The sequence below is a fragment of the Ailuropoda melanoleuca genome, chromosome 14 (assembly GCF_002007445.2).
Source record: "Ailuropoda melanoleuca isolate Jingjing chromosome 14, ASM200744v2, whole genome shotgun sequence".
Classification (NCBI taxonomy): domain Eukaryota; kingdom Metazoa; phylum Chordata; class Mammalia; order Carnivora; family Ursidae; genus Ailuropoda; species Ailuropoda melanoleuca.
This window is the reverse complement of record NC_048231.1, coordinates 6,842,283-6,860,084: the sequence shown is the minus strand read 5'-3', so window position 1 is coordinate 6,860,084 and position 17,802 is coordinate 6,842,283. Positions and strand designations below refer to the sequence as shown.

Here is a 17,802-nt window from a genome sequence, read left to right as displayed (position 1 = left end):
GTAAACTGTAAACTTTTACTCATACAGCAAAAACGAACTTAGGAACAAATACACAGGATGTTTCTTCACTAGTCCACTAGAACACTGGCCAAATGTCCTATTATATTACTCTCAACAGTCAGAGAAGCCAAGGAAGTAAATAAGATAGCAAACTAGTAAATACAGCAAAGTGAGCTTTTCAAGAGCTTTCTGAGGTTCTTTAATTGCCTACTGTTGAACTTTTAACAAAATAATCTGAACAATTTAAAAATTTTAATAATAATAAATATTAGTCTTATATAAAGTGATTAAGTCAAAGTAGTTTACTTCAAATACAGGGACTTAATTACAGAAATGGAATGTACCCGATTATTTAGGGAATGTTGTTTGAGAGGACAGTGTTCTCATGACTAAGTTCGGTGTATCCTGGATCTTCATGTTATTTCTTTCTATCAGGGAAGAATGTCTCCCAGCCGGTTTTGTGTTTTCTTCTGGTTCAAGTGGGAGAAGGGTATGGGGGTTGAACAGACATCGAGGCTCCCCCAAGATGCCAACTCTGTGAAAAGAATTATTGGTATAGCTGAAGCAGTGAGGCCAAAGAATAAGGTGTATGGTTGTGGTTGTGCTTGCATGTGTATGTGTGTGTGTGTGTGTGTACACACCAAAGCTACACACACACACACACACATATTTTTTTTAAGTTTTCCCTGTTTCCATGAACCCCCTTTGTGGTCTTAAGTATGGGTCCAGGAACTCAGCCCACAGTAACCTTCCACATTTCCAAGAGATGGTTCTTCTAATGGAGAAACCTCAGCCTTATAAAGTCAGCTACTCTCTCTTCCAAATTAGAGCTATTTGAAGTCTAGCATAACTTTCTAGCAATATTTTCTAGTCTAGCTGGGTGTACCAAGAGCTGCTTGGGAAAGGAAACAGGTGGAGAGAAGAGGGGTGGATAAGAAGGTGGCTCTCATTTTTGTTCAACTTTCTGGACGAGGCACAGTCTCTGAGTCCCTACGCCTCCTGGCCCAACCTAGGACATGACCGGAGGCTCTTTTCTCTCTCCTTGGGCCACTTACGTTGGCATGGGCACAGAGTCCAGGTGCTCTTGCATCTGGGCTGGGAGTTTGATGCCTCTTTGATGATTCTTTTTCTCAAAGACATTCTGAGCTTTTTCTCTGAGAGATGGCAGCAGAGTAGACATAACTGGAGAGCGCATGTTAATGGCTTTTTTAATCGCTGGGCGTTTTGCCATCATTTGCCTGGGGTGGGGAGAGGGGACATTTAGATTACATCATCCTGTTTTCTAGAAATGTCCCTGAGCTTTGGAAAGTCAAAAGGTCATACCTGAATTGCACAAAAGTCATGCGTTTCTTTCCCCCCCCTGATTCTTCATCCTCACGCTTCCTCCGAGGAATGTTGAACATATCGGTACGAAAGAGCCTCCCTATTTCTTCCTCAATCTCTGTGAAGTGTTGACGTCGGAAGACAATCCAAGCTACATACGTACAGAAAGTATAAAAGGACTACGACAGAAAACAGACAAGAATCACGACCCAAGGCTGTGACAGTAAAAACTCCCACCTGTCTATATAACACTCCTAATCAGATGCAAACCCAGATGACCCCATTTCTCCACATTCCTGAAAAGCTGTAGAAAATCACACAAGTACTCACCTTTGCAGGAGGAAAACGAGACCAAAAATTAAAGATATGGCATACAGTTTATTAGCATCCTTTTAAGAAGATATTCACTAAAAATAAGTGCCTGAGAAATAGCTATTGTTTATTGGTATACTTCATGTTTCATATGAAAAAGAAAAGCCCCAAAATGTAAATGACTCACCTCAAAGAATTTCCAGTCTTTTTGTGTATCTGATATTTTCTCCCTGCAATATAACAAATCACAACTATAGGTTGAGAGGGAAGTTCAATCTCTCAGTGATCTAGGCAAGCCCCTATCTTCAAAAGGCCTCCTGGCAGGATCAATACCTGAGGCCCCAAGGCTGTTTAGCTACATAAATGCTAGCCAAAGGCATTGGTGAGTCCCAATATCTTTTTCTTCAACTTCTTAGGTTATCCAGATCAAAGCCCCTAGAGTATTTGGTCAAAGGTTAATCAATATAAATTGTGGATACACAAGCCAGCAGGAAATGTATTCTTATGAATGTTTTTGGTGATGTGAGTGTTAGGGAGGAAGGAGAGCGGAAAGGTGGTAAAGAGGTAACATGGGGTGTCAGTAGGTAGGGAAATAGAGAACTAAGGAGAAAGTCTAAAATGGAGAAAAAGACAAAGAATAAGCATCTTGAAAATCTTAAACAAAAAGATTTAAAAAATCTTTAAACAAAACGCAGTTGACTGGGGACAGCAGTATGCTCTTCCTTCTGGATGTGGTATATACACTGAGCCTTGTCTGTCAGAGGCAGGCATCTGCCCAAGAGTCCTTGCAACACAAATTCAGTGTGAAGGATACTGTACCGGCATGGGCACACTTACTGAACTTGGCCCCCCTCCCCCAACACGGGCTAGTCTAGCTCTGATTCCCGGCCTTAGGACAGAAGGCATGGCCTGTGGAAGACTTGAGAATTGATGGAGAGGGCTGTGCACCTGCAATCACTTGATCGCTCAAGGGGCCAAGGCAAGACCCAGGCACTCCAAGGCTGATCCTGGATTTGCTTCCAGTTTTGCTTGGGACTTCCTCTGGGTAACAGACTCCCAGGATTGGCCCTTGTTATCAGGCTTTCAAGAACCATCCTGAATGCCAGTGGTCTGGGGAAGATGACTCAAACCCCTCAGGACCTCCAGCCTTCTCAAAGGGACTTCATGATCTGTGTGGGCCCAAATTAGCCCTCCGTTTGGGGGAAACACTGAAGCACTGGTTCAGCTTTTACCGGGGCAGATCCCTCCCTTCCTGCGGCCTCTTCATTCACACACGGGTTTCCTCACGTGCAAGTCTTCAACAGGGAAGTAAGGCAATCATTACAGTGCACATTTACCAAGTACGGACCATGTGCCAAGTACAACGCTAAGCCCTTCACATGATCATACTGAGTCCTCATAAGATCTCTAGGACGTAGTCAGCATTATCATTCCCACTTTACAGTTGAGGAGACTGAAGCGCAACGACGTATGTAATCAGGGACAGAGTCTATACTAAAACTTGGGCCTGTCAGAGCTCCACATTTGTCCCTGTAACCAGAATGCTAGGGAAACAAGCTTTTCCTTTAGATTCGTTTGCAGATTGAAAACATCAAACTCCAGGGGCGCCTGGGTGGCACAGCGGTTGAGCGTCTGCCTTCGGCTCAGGGCATGATCCCGGCGTTATGGGATCGAGCCCCACATCAGGCTTTTCTGCTATGAGCCTGCTTCTTCCTCTCCCACTCCCCCTGCTTGTGTTCCCTCTCTCGCTGGCTGTCTCTATCTCTGTCGAATAAATAAATAAAATCTTAAAAAGAAAGAAAAGAAAACATCAAACTCCAGAGCCCAGCAGAAGCTTTCTGGACAAGCCTCCGTGTCCTTCTGTGCCACCTGCCATCTGCACCTGACAGGAGCGCTTATGCGGCATTTCCACCCTTCCACGGCCGCTGCGGCAGACGCCAGACACCATGCACACCTGCCAAGCTGCAGCCAAAACCAACCAAACTCGGTTTTTGGAATACTAAGTCAGCCTGCCTTCTGGCAGAAGATTTAGAGCAGCACTTGGGTTTGCACGACTCAAACCAGCACCATCTTAGCGAGGTTTTGAAAGGACAGAGTGATTGTACAGGAAACACGCATTTTCTCCTCTCCTCTCTCTCTTTTTTTTAAAAGATTTTACTTATTTATTTGGGAGAGAGAGAGAGAATGAACAGTGGGGAGGGACAGAGGGAGAGAGAGAGAAAAACAGACTCCCTCCTGAGCAGAAAGCTGGATGTGGGGCTGGTTCCCTGGACGCAGAGACCACGACCTGCGCCAAAGGCAGACACAACCGAGCCACCCAGGAGCCCCTTCTCTATTCTTTTTCTTATCTCTCTTTTTTTTTTGTTTTTTTGAGAGAGAGAGAGTGTGTGTGTGTGCACACGTGGAAGCACGCGCAGGGAGGGGTGGGGAGAGGGAGAGGGAGAATCTTAAGCAGGCTCCACGCCCAGCATGGAGACCCATGTGGGGCTCTGTCTCATGACCCTGAGATCATAACCTGGGCCGAAATCAACAGTCAGACGCTAAACTGACTGAGCCAGGTGCCCCCCCTTTTTTTCTTAAATTTTATTTTATTTGAGTAATCTCTACAGTTAACATGGGGCTTCAACTCATGACCCTGAGATCAAGAGTCTCACGTTCTTCCGACTGAGCCAGCCAGGTGCCCCTCTTCTTCTCTTTTTAAATGTTAAAAGAGAAGGTACCATGAACCTCTTCCCTGTCCCCTCAAGTTACCATAAAACTGGATCTACTTTCTCCTTTAAAGCCCAAAGCAAACTGATGGAGCCTACCCCACAGAAATCAAGTACGGAAGGTAATGGGTTTCTTCTTACCATTCTGATTTAGCTCTGCATATGAACCTGAAATGAGTCCTGGAAATGGAGGCAGAGAATAAGCACATTTGGGAACCTCCTAGTTTAAATCTGCAAATTCCTCTCGGTGAATTTTGGGTCATTTATCTTCTTTTTAATTTTACTTTATAATTTTTACAGTAAGTACATAATAATTATAAACTGGCTATAAATTTAAAAATTTACTGAGCATAAGTAACAAATTTAAACACTCCAAATCCTCCACATATTGAAATAAACTTTATAATAGCAAAATCCAAGATAAATATAATGCAAGCCACAAATGTAATTTTAAAATTTCTGGTGGCCACAGTAAAAAGAAACAGGTGAAATTAATTTTTAAAATATACTTATTGTGTCCAAACCCTGAAATATTATCATTTTAATATGTAATCAACATTTCAGAATGATTAAAGAGCTATTTTATTTAAACTCGTTTGTAGAGTGCATATTTTACATTTATAGCACATTTAAATATGGACCAGCTACATTCCAAGTGCTCAATGGCCACATGTGGCAGGTGGCTACCATGCTAGTCAGCAAAAATGCTGTACATTTCACCTGTGAAGGCAAATGGCAAAGAAAAGGGGGGAAAGCCAACCTGGTGATAAATCCAGAGATTTTCAGTGACCTGTTATGGTGCTTTCTTATTCCTTCTTGCTACATTAGACTCAGCTCTAAACCAAAATGAGGAAAGTATATCATATTTTTAGTCCTTCCTGGGGGGAAAAAAAATAAGCCAGGCCCACAGCGTCCTGAGGTCCTAGAGAAAAAAAGTTTGTTCCCACTTACCCCCTGCTGCTTTGGGTAAAATCAGGTTTAAACGAAGGTCAAGGCCTACTCTGCACAAAGGAACAGAATATCAAAGGAATGTGTTTGGGAGAGGGGAAAGAGGCTTTATTGACTGTGACTCTGAGGGTGGGGGTGGGGAATGGGACTTGAGGATGATTTATAAACCTGAGCTTCAAAGAGACCCCTTTCTCTGTATGCTCATCCCTATGCCAGCCTCTCTGGTCACCCATCAGGCAACAGCTTGCACTGAGAGCAAAGGAGGGGGGTTGAAATCTGAGGGTAGAAATCCTAGGACAGATGTGGGGGTGGAGCCGGAACTGGCCATAACCAAAGAATGGATCTAATTCTATAGCATGTGCCATGAAGAGGTTTTCTTATCTATCCTGGAAAACACAGAGATTTTTTACTGAACACGTTCGTCAAAATCGTGCCAAAGCTTTTGCGTATCAGGATTTTACAGATGTATTTAGAATAGAAAGGCATGTCCTCCTACTTTTCGAGAAACATGAAAGCACTAAATTAACAGCCCCCAAATTGCTGGTTCTTCTGAAATCTCTAATTTAACTCCAGAGACAAATAGCGTAAGGTGTCCTAGTACAATATTAAGTGTGCATATATCAGAGAGAAAAGTCAGAAAATACACAAGAATGTTCTCATGGGAATATTAGCTTATTCACATTGGAAGTGAAAGAATGATATATTAAAATCAGGTAATCACTCCTAACTGGTGAAAAAACTGTCCTCACCTTCTAGATAAAAATAGCCAAAAGAACAATATAAATTCCATTCTAGGACATAATCAACGCCCATGGCCAATTAACAACTTTTATTGGCAAAAAACATGCTGTAATCTGTTTTCCTTGATATCCTTTGTTCGGCTCTATGACCGGTATGGAATTTGTTATGCGAGTGGTGGGTGGTGAGCTCTAAACTGATTCTTTCCCAACCAACAGGCAGGAGAAAAGCAGGTGATGTTGGACACAACGACAAAAAGACCAGCACCTCCCGGAGATGAGCCAGTACTAAATTGAGGTAATCTGTATCTTTTTTTTTTTTTATTAAAGATTTTATTTATTTATTTGACAGAGATAGAGACAGCCAGCGAGAGAGAGAACGCAAGCAGGGTGAGTGGGAGAGGAAGAAGCAGGCTCATAGCAGAGGAGCCTGATGTGGGGCTCGATCCCACAACGCCGGGATCACGCCCTGAGCCGAAGGCAGACGCTCAAACTGTGCCACCCAGGCGCCCCGAGGTAATCTGTATCTTTCAAACATAACGAGTCCTTTAAAAGTTTGTATAAAAATTACATTGTAATAAAAATGTACTATTAAAAGTCTAATAATATAAGCATAGGTTCTATATCCAGAGAACTAAAAGATACAATAAAATCTCTAATTATGATATAATTATTCATAGTTTGGGTTTTTTTAATCTCAAAATTATTCTGTACTGCACATTCTTGTTTTATTTTTAATGTTTTTAAAGATTTATTTATTTGAGAGAGAGAACGTGCATGAGCAGGAGGGAGGCACAGAGGGAGAGGGAGAGAATCTCAAGCCGACTTGCTGCTGGGCTGAGCCAGAGGCGCTAAATCCCAAAGACCCTGAGATCATGACCTGAGCCAAAATCAAGAGTCTGATGCTTAACCAGCAGAGCCACCCAGGTGCCCCTGCACATGTACTTTTTTTTTTTTTTTAAGATTTTATTTAATTATGTGACAGAGATAGACAGCCAGCAGAGAGGGAACACAGCAGGGGAGTGGGAGATGAAGAAGCAGGCTCTCAGCGGAGGAGCCTGATGTGGGGTTCGATCACACACACAACGCCGGGATCACGCCCTGAGCCGAAGGCAGACGCTTAACAACTGCGCTACCCGGGCGCCCCCTGCACATGTACTTTTAAAGATTAAACAGTAAGGATGCCTGGCTGGCTCAGTAGAGCATACAACTCTTGATCTCACAGTTGTTAGTTTCAGCCCCACACTGGGTATACAGATTACTTAAAAACAAAAATCCTTAAAAATTAAACATCAAATAGTGCCAGTACAATTATTATTTTAGAGTAGGTGTTTTTCTGTTTTGTGTTTTTTGGGTTTTTTTAGAGTAGGGCTTTTTTTTTTTTTTTTTAAGATTTTATTTATTTGAGAGCGAGAGCACAAGCACTGGAGGGGTAGAGGGAGAGGGAGAAGCAGGCTCCCGCTGAGTAGGGAGCCCAACACAGAACTCAATCCCAGGACTCTGGGATCACGACCTGAGCTGAAGGCAGACGCTTAACCAACTGAGCCACCCAGGTACCCTAGAGTAGGTTTTTTTAACCTTGTTGTGGACTGAATGTTTGTGTCCCCGCCCCCATCCCAAATTCGTATGTTGAAGCCTTAAAAACCAGTATGATGGTAACATTTGGAGGTGGGGCTTTGGGGAGGTAATTAGGTTCAGATGAAGTCATGAGGGTGGAGCCCCCATGATGGAATTAGTGTCCTTTTAAGACTAGAGAGAGGCTAGGGCTTTCTCTTTCCATCATGGAGGGACCCAGTGAGAAGGCAGCTGTCTGCAAGCCAGGAGGAGGGCCCTTACCAGAACTCAACAATACTAGACTCCTGATCTCAGACTTCCAGGCTTCAGAACTATGAGAAAATAAATATCTGCTGTTTAAGCCATTCAGTCTGTAGTGATTTGTTATGGCAGCCCAAGCTGACTAATACAAGCCACAAATTCTAGTTTTCTCAATTTGAAGTGACACTTAGAAGACAGAAGAAATTAAAGTAATGTTAAATTGAGAAAAAGTAATTTTTTAAGGAGGGGGGCAAGGGCAGAGGGAGATGGAGAGACAGAATCCCAAGCAGGCTCCATGCCCAGCACAGAGCCTGACTTGGGGCTCAATCTCATGACCCTGAGATCATGACCTGAGCTGAAATCAAGGTTAGGACACTTAACTGGCTGAGCCACATAGGAACCCCTGAGAAAAAGTAATTTTAAAGTGACTGAATAAGAAACTGTGAAGCTGATAATGAACTTATATGACTATTGAATAGCATCAGAAACAAGGTAGAAGTGTTCAAATAAAGATTTTTAACATTTTCGTAATGTGTAAAAACAAGCATCAAAGGAAAGCAACAAACTAGAAAAACAAATGGCCAAGTCTTGCTATATGAAACATAAATTATACAAATACCCACTTTCCAGTTGATAAATGCTTAAAACTAGATAAGGCAGTAATTAATTTTAATAAGAATATAATAAACAGGCAATAAATTATTTTGTACAGAAAAAGAGCACAGACCCCACAGTCATGAAAGATATTCAAAGTCAAATAAAATATCTTTAAGCCTTTTTTTTTTTTACAACTTTAAGCTATCGAAAGTATTAAACTAATAGAGCTAGGTATGCTTATTGCTTATTACTTATGGTGACACAAAATGTTTTAGCCTTTTTGGAGAACAATCTGGCAATACGTAACAAGAGCTAGAAAACTACTGATGCCTTCTAGGTAAATACATTCTAGGTAATAAGCCATAAGTAAATAGCCCAAATAAACAAAGTAATTTATATAAAGATATCCAACGCAGAAATATCATAAGGCAGAAAAACTGAAATCACAGAAGCGTGCCTCTAAACTCTCCTCTGATACAACACATTTTTTTTTTTAAAGACTTTAATCTCTACACCCAACGTGGGGCTCGAAATCACAACCCCGAGATCAAGAGGTGCGGCTCCACTGACTGAACCAGCCCGGTGCCCCACGAGACACTTCAGTTTTAATTACAGTAATATATAAACTGTCATCGTAAGGCAAAGATTATCTCCCCGCAAACAACATCATCTTATAATCCCCACCTTACTAGCTTGTACCCACGGCTGTTGTTGCTACAAAATGAGCAGCGAAAGGGCAGGGGACGCCCCCAATGCCCCCTTCGACCTGGCCCATCACCAGGCCTCCTGCCCCAGACAGCCATGGGGCCCTGGTTGGCAGCAGGAAGCCTTCCAGGTTGAGAGCAAGATCCCACTGAGCCAGTATATCCTGACAGGAAAGTCTTTTAAACTTAGGCAGTGTCGATTCTGGGATTCTTCCCATACTCAGTTTTCTCAAACAAGACATCACGTGTGTTTGGGGCAGAGTCTCACATGAGCCCAATTATCGTGTACAACCAAAAAGGAAACTTTCACAAGGGCACAAAAGTCAAATTTAAGGGTGTTCCGGATATGAGTGCATAAACCAGTGGAGCGCTCATGAAACTGTTAAGTGCGCACTTACTTTCCGCAGCACATGTGATGCTTATCAGGCATGGCCAAGCCCAGGACGAGGACGCAGTACTTCTGTGCCAAGTACTTCTGCGCCGCCTCTAACTTACTTACAACCGATTCCATCTCTTTTTTCTCTACAAGGCCCCTGAAAAGAAAATGATCTTTTGGGTTCATTTGGGCAAATGTCAATATTAATTAGCGGAAAGTCAGAAGTGTAAACTATTTTGAAAGAAATAGAAGTGAGTCAACACATCTCACTTATCCTTTTGTTTATTCGACTTGAGTTATGGCAGAGGGAGGGCCTCCAAGCCCTTCCATATTTATCATTGTAATCAGCATCTCAAGTTTATGGTGTATTTTCACTTTTTTATAGATTCTTCATAGTATGTATCCTTAATTTTACATATAGGCCGTCCTAATTTATCTAGAACAGCTCAACTAACAAATTACCTACATTGGTTTCTGAGGCAGCTAGCAGCCCACTTCCCTGCCGTTTTGTTGAAAGAGCTATGCAGACGCTCTCCCTTCCGCGTCCTCTGGGTTCCTGATGTTACTGCTAAGTTTGAAGGCTCAATGTTCGACCTCCTCAATGCTTCCCTACTCTCAGTAGGAAAGCATGTGTGGACCACTCCTCTGGGAACTTTGGCACCAATTATAATAACCTTGCTTCCCTGTGAAAACACTACCCCAGTTCCCGTAGAACTGCAAATGAACTTTCCAGAAGAAAACCTGTTCGCAGGTTACGGGATGTCTGGTGCCTAACCTTAAGAGTTTTTCCAGTACAACATAGTAGGAAACAATATTGCTAACAATACATTCCAATGATTGCTATTGAAAAATTGAGTGTCATTGGCTTTTTATCTGCCTTTTAATATTCAGAAAGATTTAAACCCCATGAAATGCACTCTAAACAACAGGGACAAATCACTGCCCCTTCTGATGTTTACCACTAGACTGCCACAGGAGGATACGCTGTGGAGGAAGGGGTTTAAGGATAACAGAGATATTTCAAAGCACAAAGTGTTACCACATGCGGTGAGAAGGCTTGTGAGTCACTGGAATAAAATGAGTTTCTGGAATAGATAAGGTGAGTTCCAACTTTAAATGCCCAAAATTCGAATAATCCAAACACCTGCACTCACCTGTACACCAATGCCCATCACTGTGCCACCTCCCTGTTTCCTTCAGCAGCCCCAGCCCTCTCTTACCCTTCACCCCTACTTTGCCAGAGCTGCCAGTAGCTAATATGCCTCTTTTGCTTTTGAAAACAAAACAACAATGAAAAAAATGCTTTGAAACTTTTAGGCCACTGGTTCGTAAGTTTAAATGTATCTAAGAATCACCTGGGATACTCGCTCAGTGCAGATTCCTAATGCCATCCCCTCTCCAGGATCCTGATTCAGTGGGTCTGGGTAGAGTCTGGCATTTAAAACAAGTATAATCCTTTGGGAAAAACTTGATAATAATTTCAAGTGCCATACAATTGACCATGAATTTGGGTACAATAACCTCTCCTGGAAATTTGTCCTTCTTAAAAAAAAAGTATCCAAAATTAAGAGGAACATGTAATGCATGAAGATATTCAATAATATTCCACTTATTCAATTGAATATTCAATTTATTCAATTCAATTTATTCAATTCAATAATATTCAATTAACTATTTGTCTATTGGGAAAACTGACAACTCCCAAAAATATAAAAAATGGAGGGGAAAAAGGAGTAGTAATGCAGGCTGTAGTAATACAGCCAAGTACTGTTTAAGGACATTTATTAACTTAACATATGAGTCCCTACAGGATTTATTCCAGCACCAAGTCCACACCCTTGACCAATATACATACTATACTGCCTCTTAATTGGTAAGTCAGTCAATAACACACATTAGCTTGATAGACAGTCATGCCACCATTAAAAATTATCATTATGAAGATATAATAACTTGAAAAGTACTTACGATGTTTTTAAAACTGCGTAATTTTGCCTTTGTACAGAAGCTACAAATCTGAATTACAAATGGATAAACTCTGTATAACAGAGAGCTCAGCTGACTGGGAGGGGCTGGTGGACACACTGCACAGAGGCCGAAGCACAGGCTGGAGAGCTCAAGAGATCTGGGCTCCCATCTCAGCTCCACCACTAACCAGGCAAGTCTCCAGCCAGCTCCTCAACCTTTCTGAGCCTTAGCTTCTTCATCTGTAAAATGGGGAGAAGGCTCTTTCTTCTGGAATTGGGGTTTTTAATCATCTAAAACCACCAACATGTACCTATGTACCCCTTTCAGCTCTTCTCTCACGAGTTGCAGGCTTTCCTCCCAAGGGGCAACCTCTGGGTTAAGATAACATGCATTATCTCATCTAATCTGGACAATAACTCTGTAAAGTAGATACTACTATTATCCCTGTTCTACCTCACTAGTCTGACTGAAATCAATTATTTTCTTAAAGTTATTTAAGCCCAGATATCTCAATACAATCTGTATTTATTTCTATTATACATAAACTGACTACTGGAAGCCTGAAAGTGAAAAGTTAGTCTAATTATTTTGGAATTACACCATAGAACCAATCATTTTAAGGCTTGGATTTTTCTCTGTCATTCCATAACTGATTCCTTCTAAGAAAGTCTACCTTATACCACTGTGCTTTAGTAAGTTTTAGTGTATTTCAAAAACAACTAAGAAACCTTTTTCTCTGTTACCTATTCCTATAAATTTAGAAATGAAATGTATGTCTCTGCTAGACTAGCAGTAACCCTCAGAATTAGAAAACACCGCATAAAATATAAGCTCTGGAGCTGCCGAAGTCTAGTAAGTTCCTTTGGGGGATGATAAGACTCCTCGAACCTTCTGAGCCTCCAGCTGGCTGAGCCCTTCTGCCTGCCACCACAGAAGCACTTCATGATCTCTGGCTGCTCTGGTGTGAACGCAGCCCTGAAATAACATGGAAGTGGTATATTATGATGGCTTCACTGGAGCAGCAGTGTTTGAATTATTTATCTGGTTCTTTACAAAACTGCTGTCCAGATACATTTATCCATCCATAAAATGTTTTTCAAACTGCTTATTTGTAAACAAGGATTTTGCATCTTAAAAACATTCCACAGCAACAAACTGATGACTCTAACAGCATTTCTAACAGCTCAGTCATTGGGTTGGTTCCACACATACTGGGAAGGGCAGCCTGGGCACTTGGAAAGTTCCATGGCTTGCAAAAGGTCACCAAGCCTGAGAGGCATTGTCCTGCTCTGGACTCCGAGTTCCCAGATTCTTGCCCTGTACAGCTCTGAGCCACCTCTGCCTAAAGCAGTTAAATTCTTCCTATGTAGCCTAAGAAATCTTGTTCGCTTCTGTGATTTGGAATATCATTTTGGTCATATATATTAATTTTTTAAATTCTTAGTTTTTTTCACTCGATGTTTACAAAAGCCCTAGCAAGACTCTCATAAGCATAAAAAGCATAGAACCAATATCTCTATCTGCACTGTCCAATATGGTAGCCATGAAGCCACATGTGGCTATTGAGCACTAACTGTGGTTAGTCTGAATTGAGGTATATTGTAAGTATAATACGGATGCCAGATTTCAAAGACTTACTACAAAAAAAAGTAAAGTATGTCATCAATAACTTTCTAATATTGACTACATGTTACAATGATATTTTTGAGTCATTACATTAAATAAAATACATTGCTAAAATTAATTTCACCTTTATCTTCTATGTTTTTAAAAATATAGCTACTGAAAAATGTCAAGCTACATATGTGGCTCTCATTACATTTCTACTGGGCAGTGCTGGTCTATATTATCTGGAATATTTTGTTGCTAGAAAAACCATGTGAATTATTCAGTGAGCTTTAAAATCTGATGAACTACTCCCATGTAAAATGTTTTTGTACACTTCAAAAATTTAAAAGTTTCCATCATCTCTTTACCTTAGTTTTAATATTGGCAATAATAAAACTTTAAAGTGCAGTACAAAATCCTACTTACACCATATAGCTTTTGGGTTTCTTTTCCAGTGAGTTTTTTTCCAAGTAATGAGATAAATAGTACAACAAGGCCATGAGGAAATTGTCAAGATTTTTATTCCTATGGGGAGAACAAACAAACAAAAAAAAAAGAAATGAATGCTAACATATTTTTTCTTCAAACTTTTATTTAAATTCTAGTTAGTTAACATGTAGTATAAACATATTTCAAACACAAAACTTTTCCTAAGAATACATGGGCACACGACATAAGAATAAGTAGAAATACATGCTATCATGCCTATCACACAACTAATTTACCATTTAAAATTCTATCCTCTATACTATTGAAGATGTAAGAAATCTGATTTTTGTGACCAAACCTTTTAGGGGGTCACACACTAAATACAGTTTTGCTTATCAATTAGTTTTAATTTTTAAGAAGTTTTCATTATATAAATAATATTTTCCACTGTTTAAAAAATGTACACAAATGTGTCAAGTAAAAAGTCCTCTCACTCCTTTGCTACCTACTTCCAAGTAGCAACCACTGCTAAGAGTGGAATGAATCGTTCCTAAACTTTTCAAAGCATAGACAATTACATATAAGGTCCTCCCCAACCAACGCACATACATATGCATGAATATATGCCTTAAAATTTTCTTTGGTAACAAAGAAGATAATGCTATATGTACACAAGTCTTAGCGACTTGCTTTAGTCACTTAACTGGTTAGCATGGACCTCTTTCCATGATACTATGTATTGACTTTCCTCATTCTTTTAAAAGCTGGATAAAGTATTCTATATTTCATAATTTATTTAACTAGTGCTCTATTGATGGATATGTAGAACTTTTAAAAATACTATTGACATTGCTGCAGTAATTATCCTTATGGCCATGTCTCTGAGTGAGTTTGCAGTAGTGAAATTGCTAGGGCATGGTGTGTAGCATATTAAAGTTTCACAGTTTTGCTCTAGGAGAAGGTTGCACTGACTCACAATCCATCTCATTTGTTTTAAAACCAGAAGCCTTTGTCTTCTTTCTAAATATTCTCACAAGATTTTTGCTGCTTCCTTTCTAGCAATGCAAATTCCCACTGGCATTCTTTCTTCAACTATATAAACCTCGACAAGCGGATGAAGATGAGCATTGCAGATTTTTTCCCCACAACGTTAGTAACTACGTGTGCCAGGTTGGGTTCTCCCAGAAACAGACTGTGATGTGAGAGTTAGTAGTTTACTTAGGAAGTGCTCACAGGAAACATCAGTAGCGGGGTGGGGAAGCGAGACAGGAAAGGGAAGGAAGCCCACACAGCGGGTGTTAACAAGTTTACTATCCCTGTGGACAAATGCAGTTCAGTCCTGTGCGGGGCCCTGGGAGCCAGTGCAGAAAACTTCTGAATTACCTTGACAGAAGGAAATTGGGATATTTTTGCACCAGCTCTCCGTCTAGCATAAATCTGACTGCGGGCTGCTTGTGGGACACTGGCTCGCCAGTGCCCCCAGTCTGCCCTGTAGTCAGGCTGTGTGTGCTCCTGCTGTGGAATATAGCTTCGGGAGTTTGCCACAAGCAGCCTTCGCTGAATGCTGAGGGAATGTGGGAGGGCTGCCAACCACTGGATACCCAGTTCTCATTGAGCACTGACAAGTGCGGCGCCGTGAGAAGCACCTTCCACACAGCCAGCCAGAGACACAATTACTTCCGATTTTGTACCTGAGGAAACAGGCTTAGAAAGGTCAAGAAGCTCACCCAGAGTCATAAACCTAGTACTTGCTGGGGCTCCAAACATGGAGAAAACTGATCTTCAGTAAAAGAGTATACCCTCTAACCATTATATAAATATAATGTCTTTATGGGACTTTGACAACGTGCTCTCCATACTCCTTGCCCTGGGACTTTCTTTTGAGCTCCTGTGACTTCTGGCTTCCTGTCTTTGGTCTCGGTCTTGGAGACTGAGTCCTGAGGGGATGGCTTGCATAAAGTCAGTCCCATGTCCCTTCTCCAAAAACCAGATTTGTCATCATTTATCAGTTGGACTTCCTTCCAATGGAAGAAGAGATCTAAAATGTCTCATGAGCATCACATACCTCACAAACGTTGTAAAAGAACAGACCCGCTGCATCTCAGTATCTTGTAGCAGAAACAAAGCAACAACTGAAAGGAGAGAAGATGGACAATTGAGAGAGGGACAAAGGGCTGTCTCAGAGATTCACTCCAGACAGGACATGTGAAGATGACCAAAGAGTTACTCACACTTAACATCATGCAGTGTCACATTGCCCTGCTGGCCTCGTTTCTCTAAGGCTTTAGGTGACTTATCGTCTCTTGAAGCAAACTTTTTATCTGTCAACCTGTTTTGGAATAGAACAGTCTCTAGTTGTGGTCTGAAAGGTTTCAGTTGTATTTCATTGATCCTGAGGTACGTGAGGCTTTTACTATAAACTAAGGAGAGCCTGAGTGTCAAAACCCAAAGTGGGTTCTGTTTAATGGAGGAGAATTCTGGAATGCATTTTATTAAACATTATATTGACCAGGCTAGGAGTAGGAGAAATGCACACTGCCTGATATAAAATGTAAATACCAATTCCACCCAAAATAGATCATTTAAATCACCTATTAATCATCTATTTAGACAATCTATTTATGGTGTAGCTACCATTTTCACGTTTTAAGAAAAGTATAAAAAACTGAAAACTTGCTATGGGCCAAATTATCACAGGGATACATTTACAGGGACTACTGTATTGCCTCCCACGATGGAGAAACAGTGCATGTTCTTCCCTTAAGGGGTACCTGCATTATCAACCTCACATAACAGGAATGCTATTTTCTTAGAAGTTGTGACAACCTGAGCCATTCCGCTGAGAGACGCTCTCAGCAGTGCTGCCACAGTTGGAAAGCGAAGGTACCTGTCTGAAGCGGGACCGTCAGTTTCAGCAAAGTGTATCGCTTTGCCTTTCTTTCCTTTCTCCTTGAGTTCTATCGCAGGTGTAAAACTGTAACAGAAAGGAGAAAATGAGGAGGCTGACCTTACCCTGGCAGAAGACCGATCCTATCAGGACAGTGGCTCATGCGATCTCAGGACTCGCAGGTGTTACAAGTGGCGCCCAAGGAGCATCTAAGGCACTGCAGTACTCGATTCACAATATTTACATATGCAACAACCATCTAGAAAAAGATGAACATTTCGGACTCTACGTACATTCAGCCTCTACATATCAGCAGCCCCCAGAACACGACTGCACACAAAACGGTTCCGTCCAAAAACGTAGCTTCATAGGACACAGAGAGCTCATGAGAAGTCTGGAGAGATGTTTCCATTCACCGAGCACTTATTACACACCAAGTGCTTTTAGGCACAATCTTATTCAATCACAGCGACTCTATGAGGAAAATATTACTCGTATGGCCGTTTTTAACACGAGAAAACCGAAGCTTAGAGAGAGCGAAGTAATGTGACCAAGACCACGGAGCACGTGTCGGAGCCAGGACCGGGTCCGGAATCTCGCACGGCAGAGCCAGGCCCGTACCCACCAGGCAACCCTGCCTCCTGAGCGGCCACCTCAGTTGTCACTGCTCAGGACTCTCTACGGGCCGTGACTGTCTCATGGAAGGTTTCAGGACCCTTTATTGAACTCAGGGTTTCTTAAATTCTAAGGTCATGCGACCATTTCCTAAGCAGCAGTAGGGCTAAGAAGGGACCACGACTGAGCCACACACACACAGACACTGGGGCCGTACTCTGTGTACACACTGCCCTGACGGGCAAAGAAAACGGTGTGCATTCGAGTCCATGCACAGCCTCTCGGGAATATCAGCAAATGCTTAATAGAAAAACCAAGAAAAACATTTTGAAGCCCAGCAGAATGTGGTTCCTGCCTTTACAGAGAGTACACTTTCTGGGAGAATTGGGTGTCTACCAAATACATGGGTCTGGAAGCCCACTGTGGATTGTGTTTTCTTTCTTCTGTCTGAAACAATGCCACAGTGATAACGCGACCCAGAAGCTTAATCTCTGCCCACAGTTTCATGTGTCTCTGCAAAGCTTAAGTGCAGGCGTAGTCATAGAAGCACACCCTCCCCCGCCCTGGCCTTACTCATTCCCTAAAGATGGGTATCGGGGCGCCTGGGTGGCTCAGTTGTTAAGCCTCTGCCTTCTGCTCAGGGCATAATCCCAGGGTCCTGGGATCGAGCCCCACATCGGGCTCCCTGCTCACTGGGAACCTGCTTCTTCCTCTCCCACTCCCCCTGCTTATGTTCCCTCTCTCTCTGTGTCTCTGTCAAATAAATAAATAAAAT

General features: G+C 41.8%; 1 protein-coding gene across 5 annotated transcripts in view; it reads right to left on the bottom strand.

Annotated features, from left to right (window-relative positions):
* Positions 1–279: 279 nt before the first annotated feature.
* PPP1R36 (protein phosphatase 1 regulatory subunit 36) overlaps positions 280–17,802 on the bottom strand; it is a 34,424-nt gene continuing 16,901 nt past the window's right edge. For 3 of the 5 annotated variants that reach the window (XM_034643022.1, XM_034643023.1, XM_034643024.1), the window contains 10 exons: positions 16,413–16,499; positions 15,757–15,854; positions 15,591–15,657; positions 13,523–13,621; positions 9,543–9,677; positions 4,485–4,523; positions 1,823–1,865; positions 1,324–1,502; positions 1,056–1,238; positions 280–535 (listed from right to left, as the gene is read on the bottom strand). In XM_034643022.1, the coding sequence (XP_034498913.1) occupies positions 349–535; positions 1,056–1,238; positions 1,324–1,502; positions 1,823–1,865; positions 4,485–4,523; positions 9,543–9,677; positions 13,523–13,621; positions 15,591–15,657; positions 15,757–15,854; positions 16,413–16,499 (1,117 nt within the window). In that variant the 3' untranslated portion in view covers positions 280–348. Of the gene's footprint in view, positions 536–1,055; positions 1,239–1,323; positions 1,503–1,822; positions 1,866–4,484; positions 4,524–9,542; positions 9,678–13,522; positions 13,622–15,590; positions 15,658–15,756; positions 15,855–16,412; positions 16,500–16,537; positions 16,672–17,802 lie in introns of all 5 variants that reach the window. The other 2 variants (XM_034643025.1, XM_034643021.1) reach the window with 2 other exon arrangements.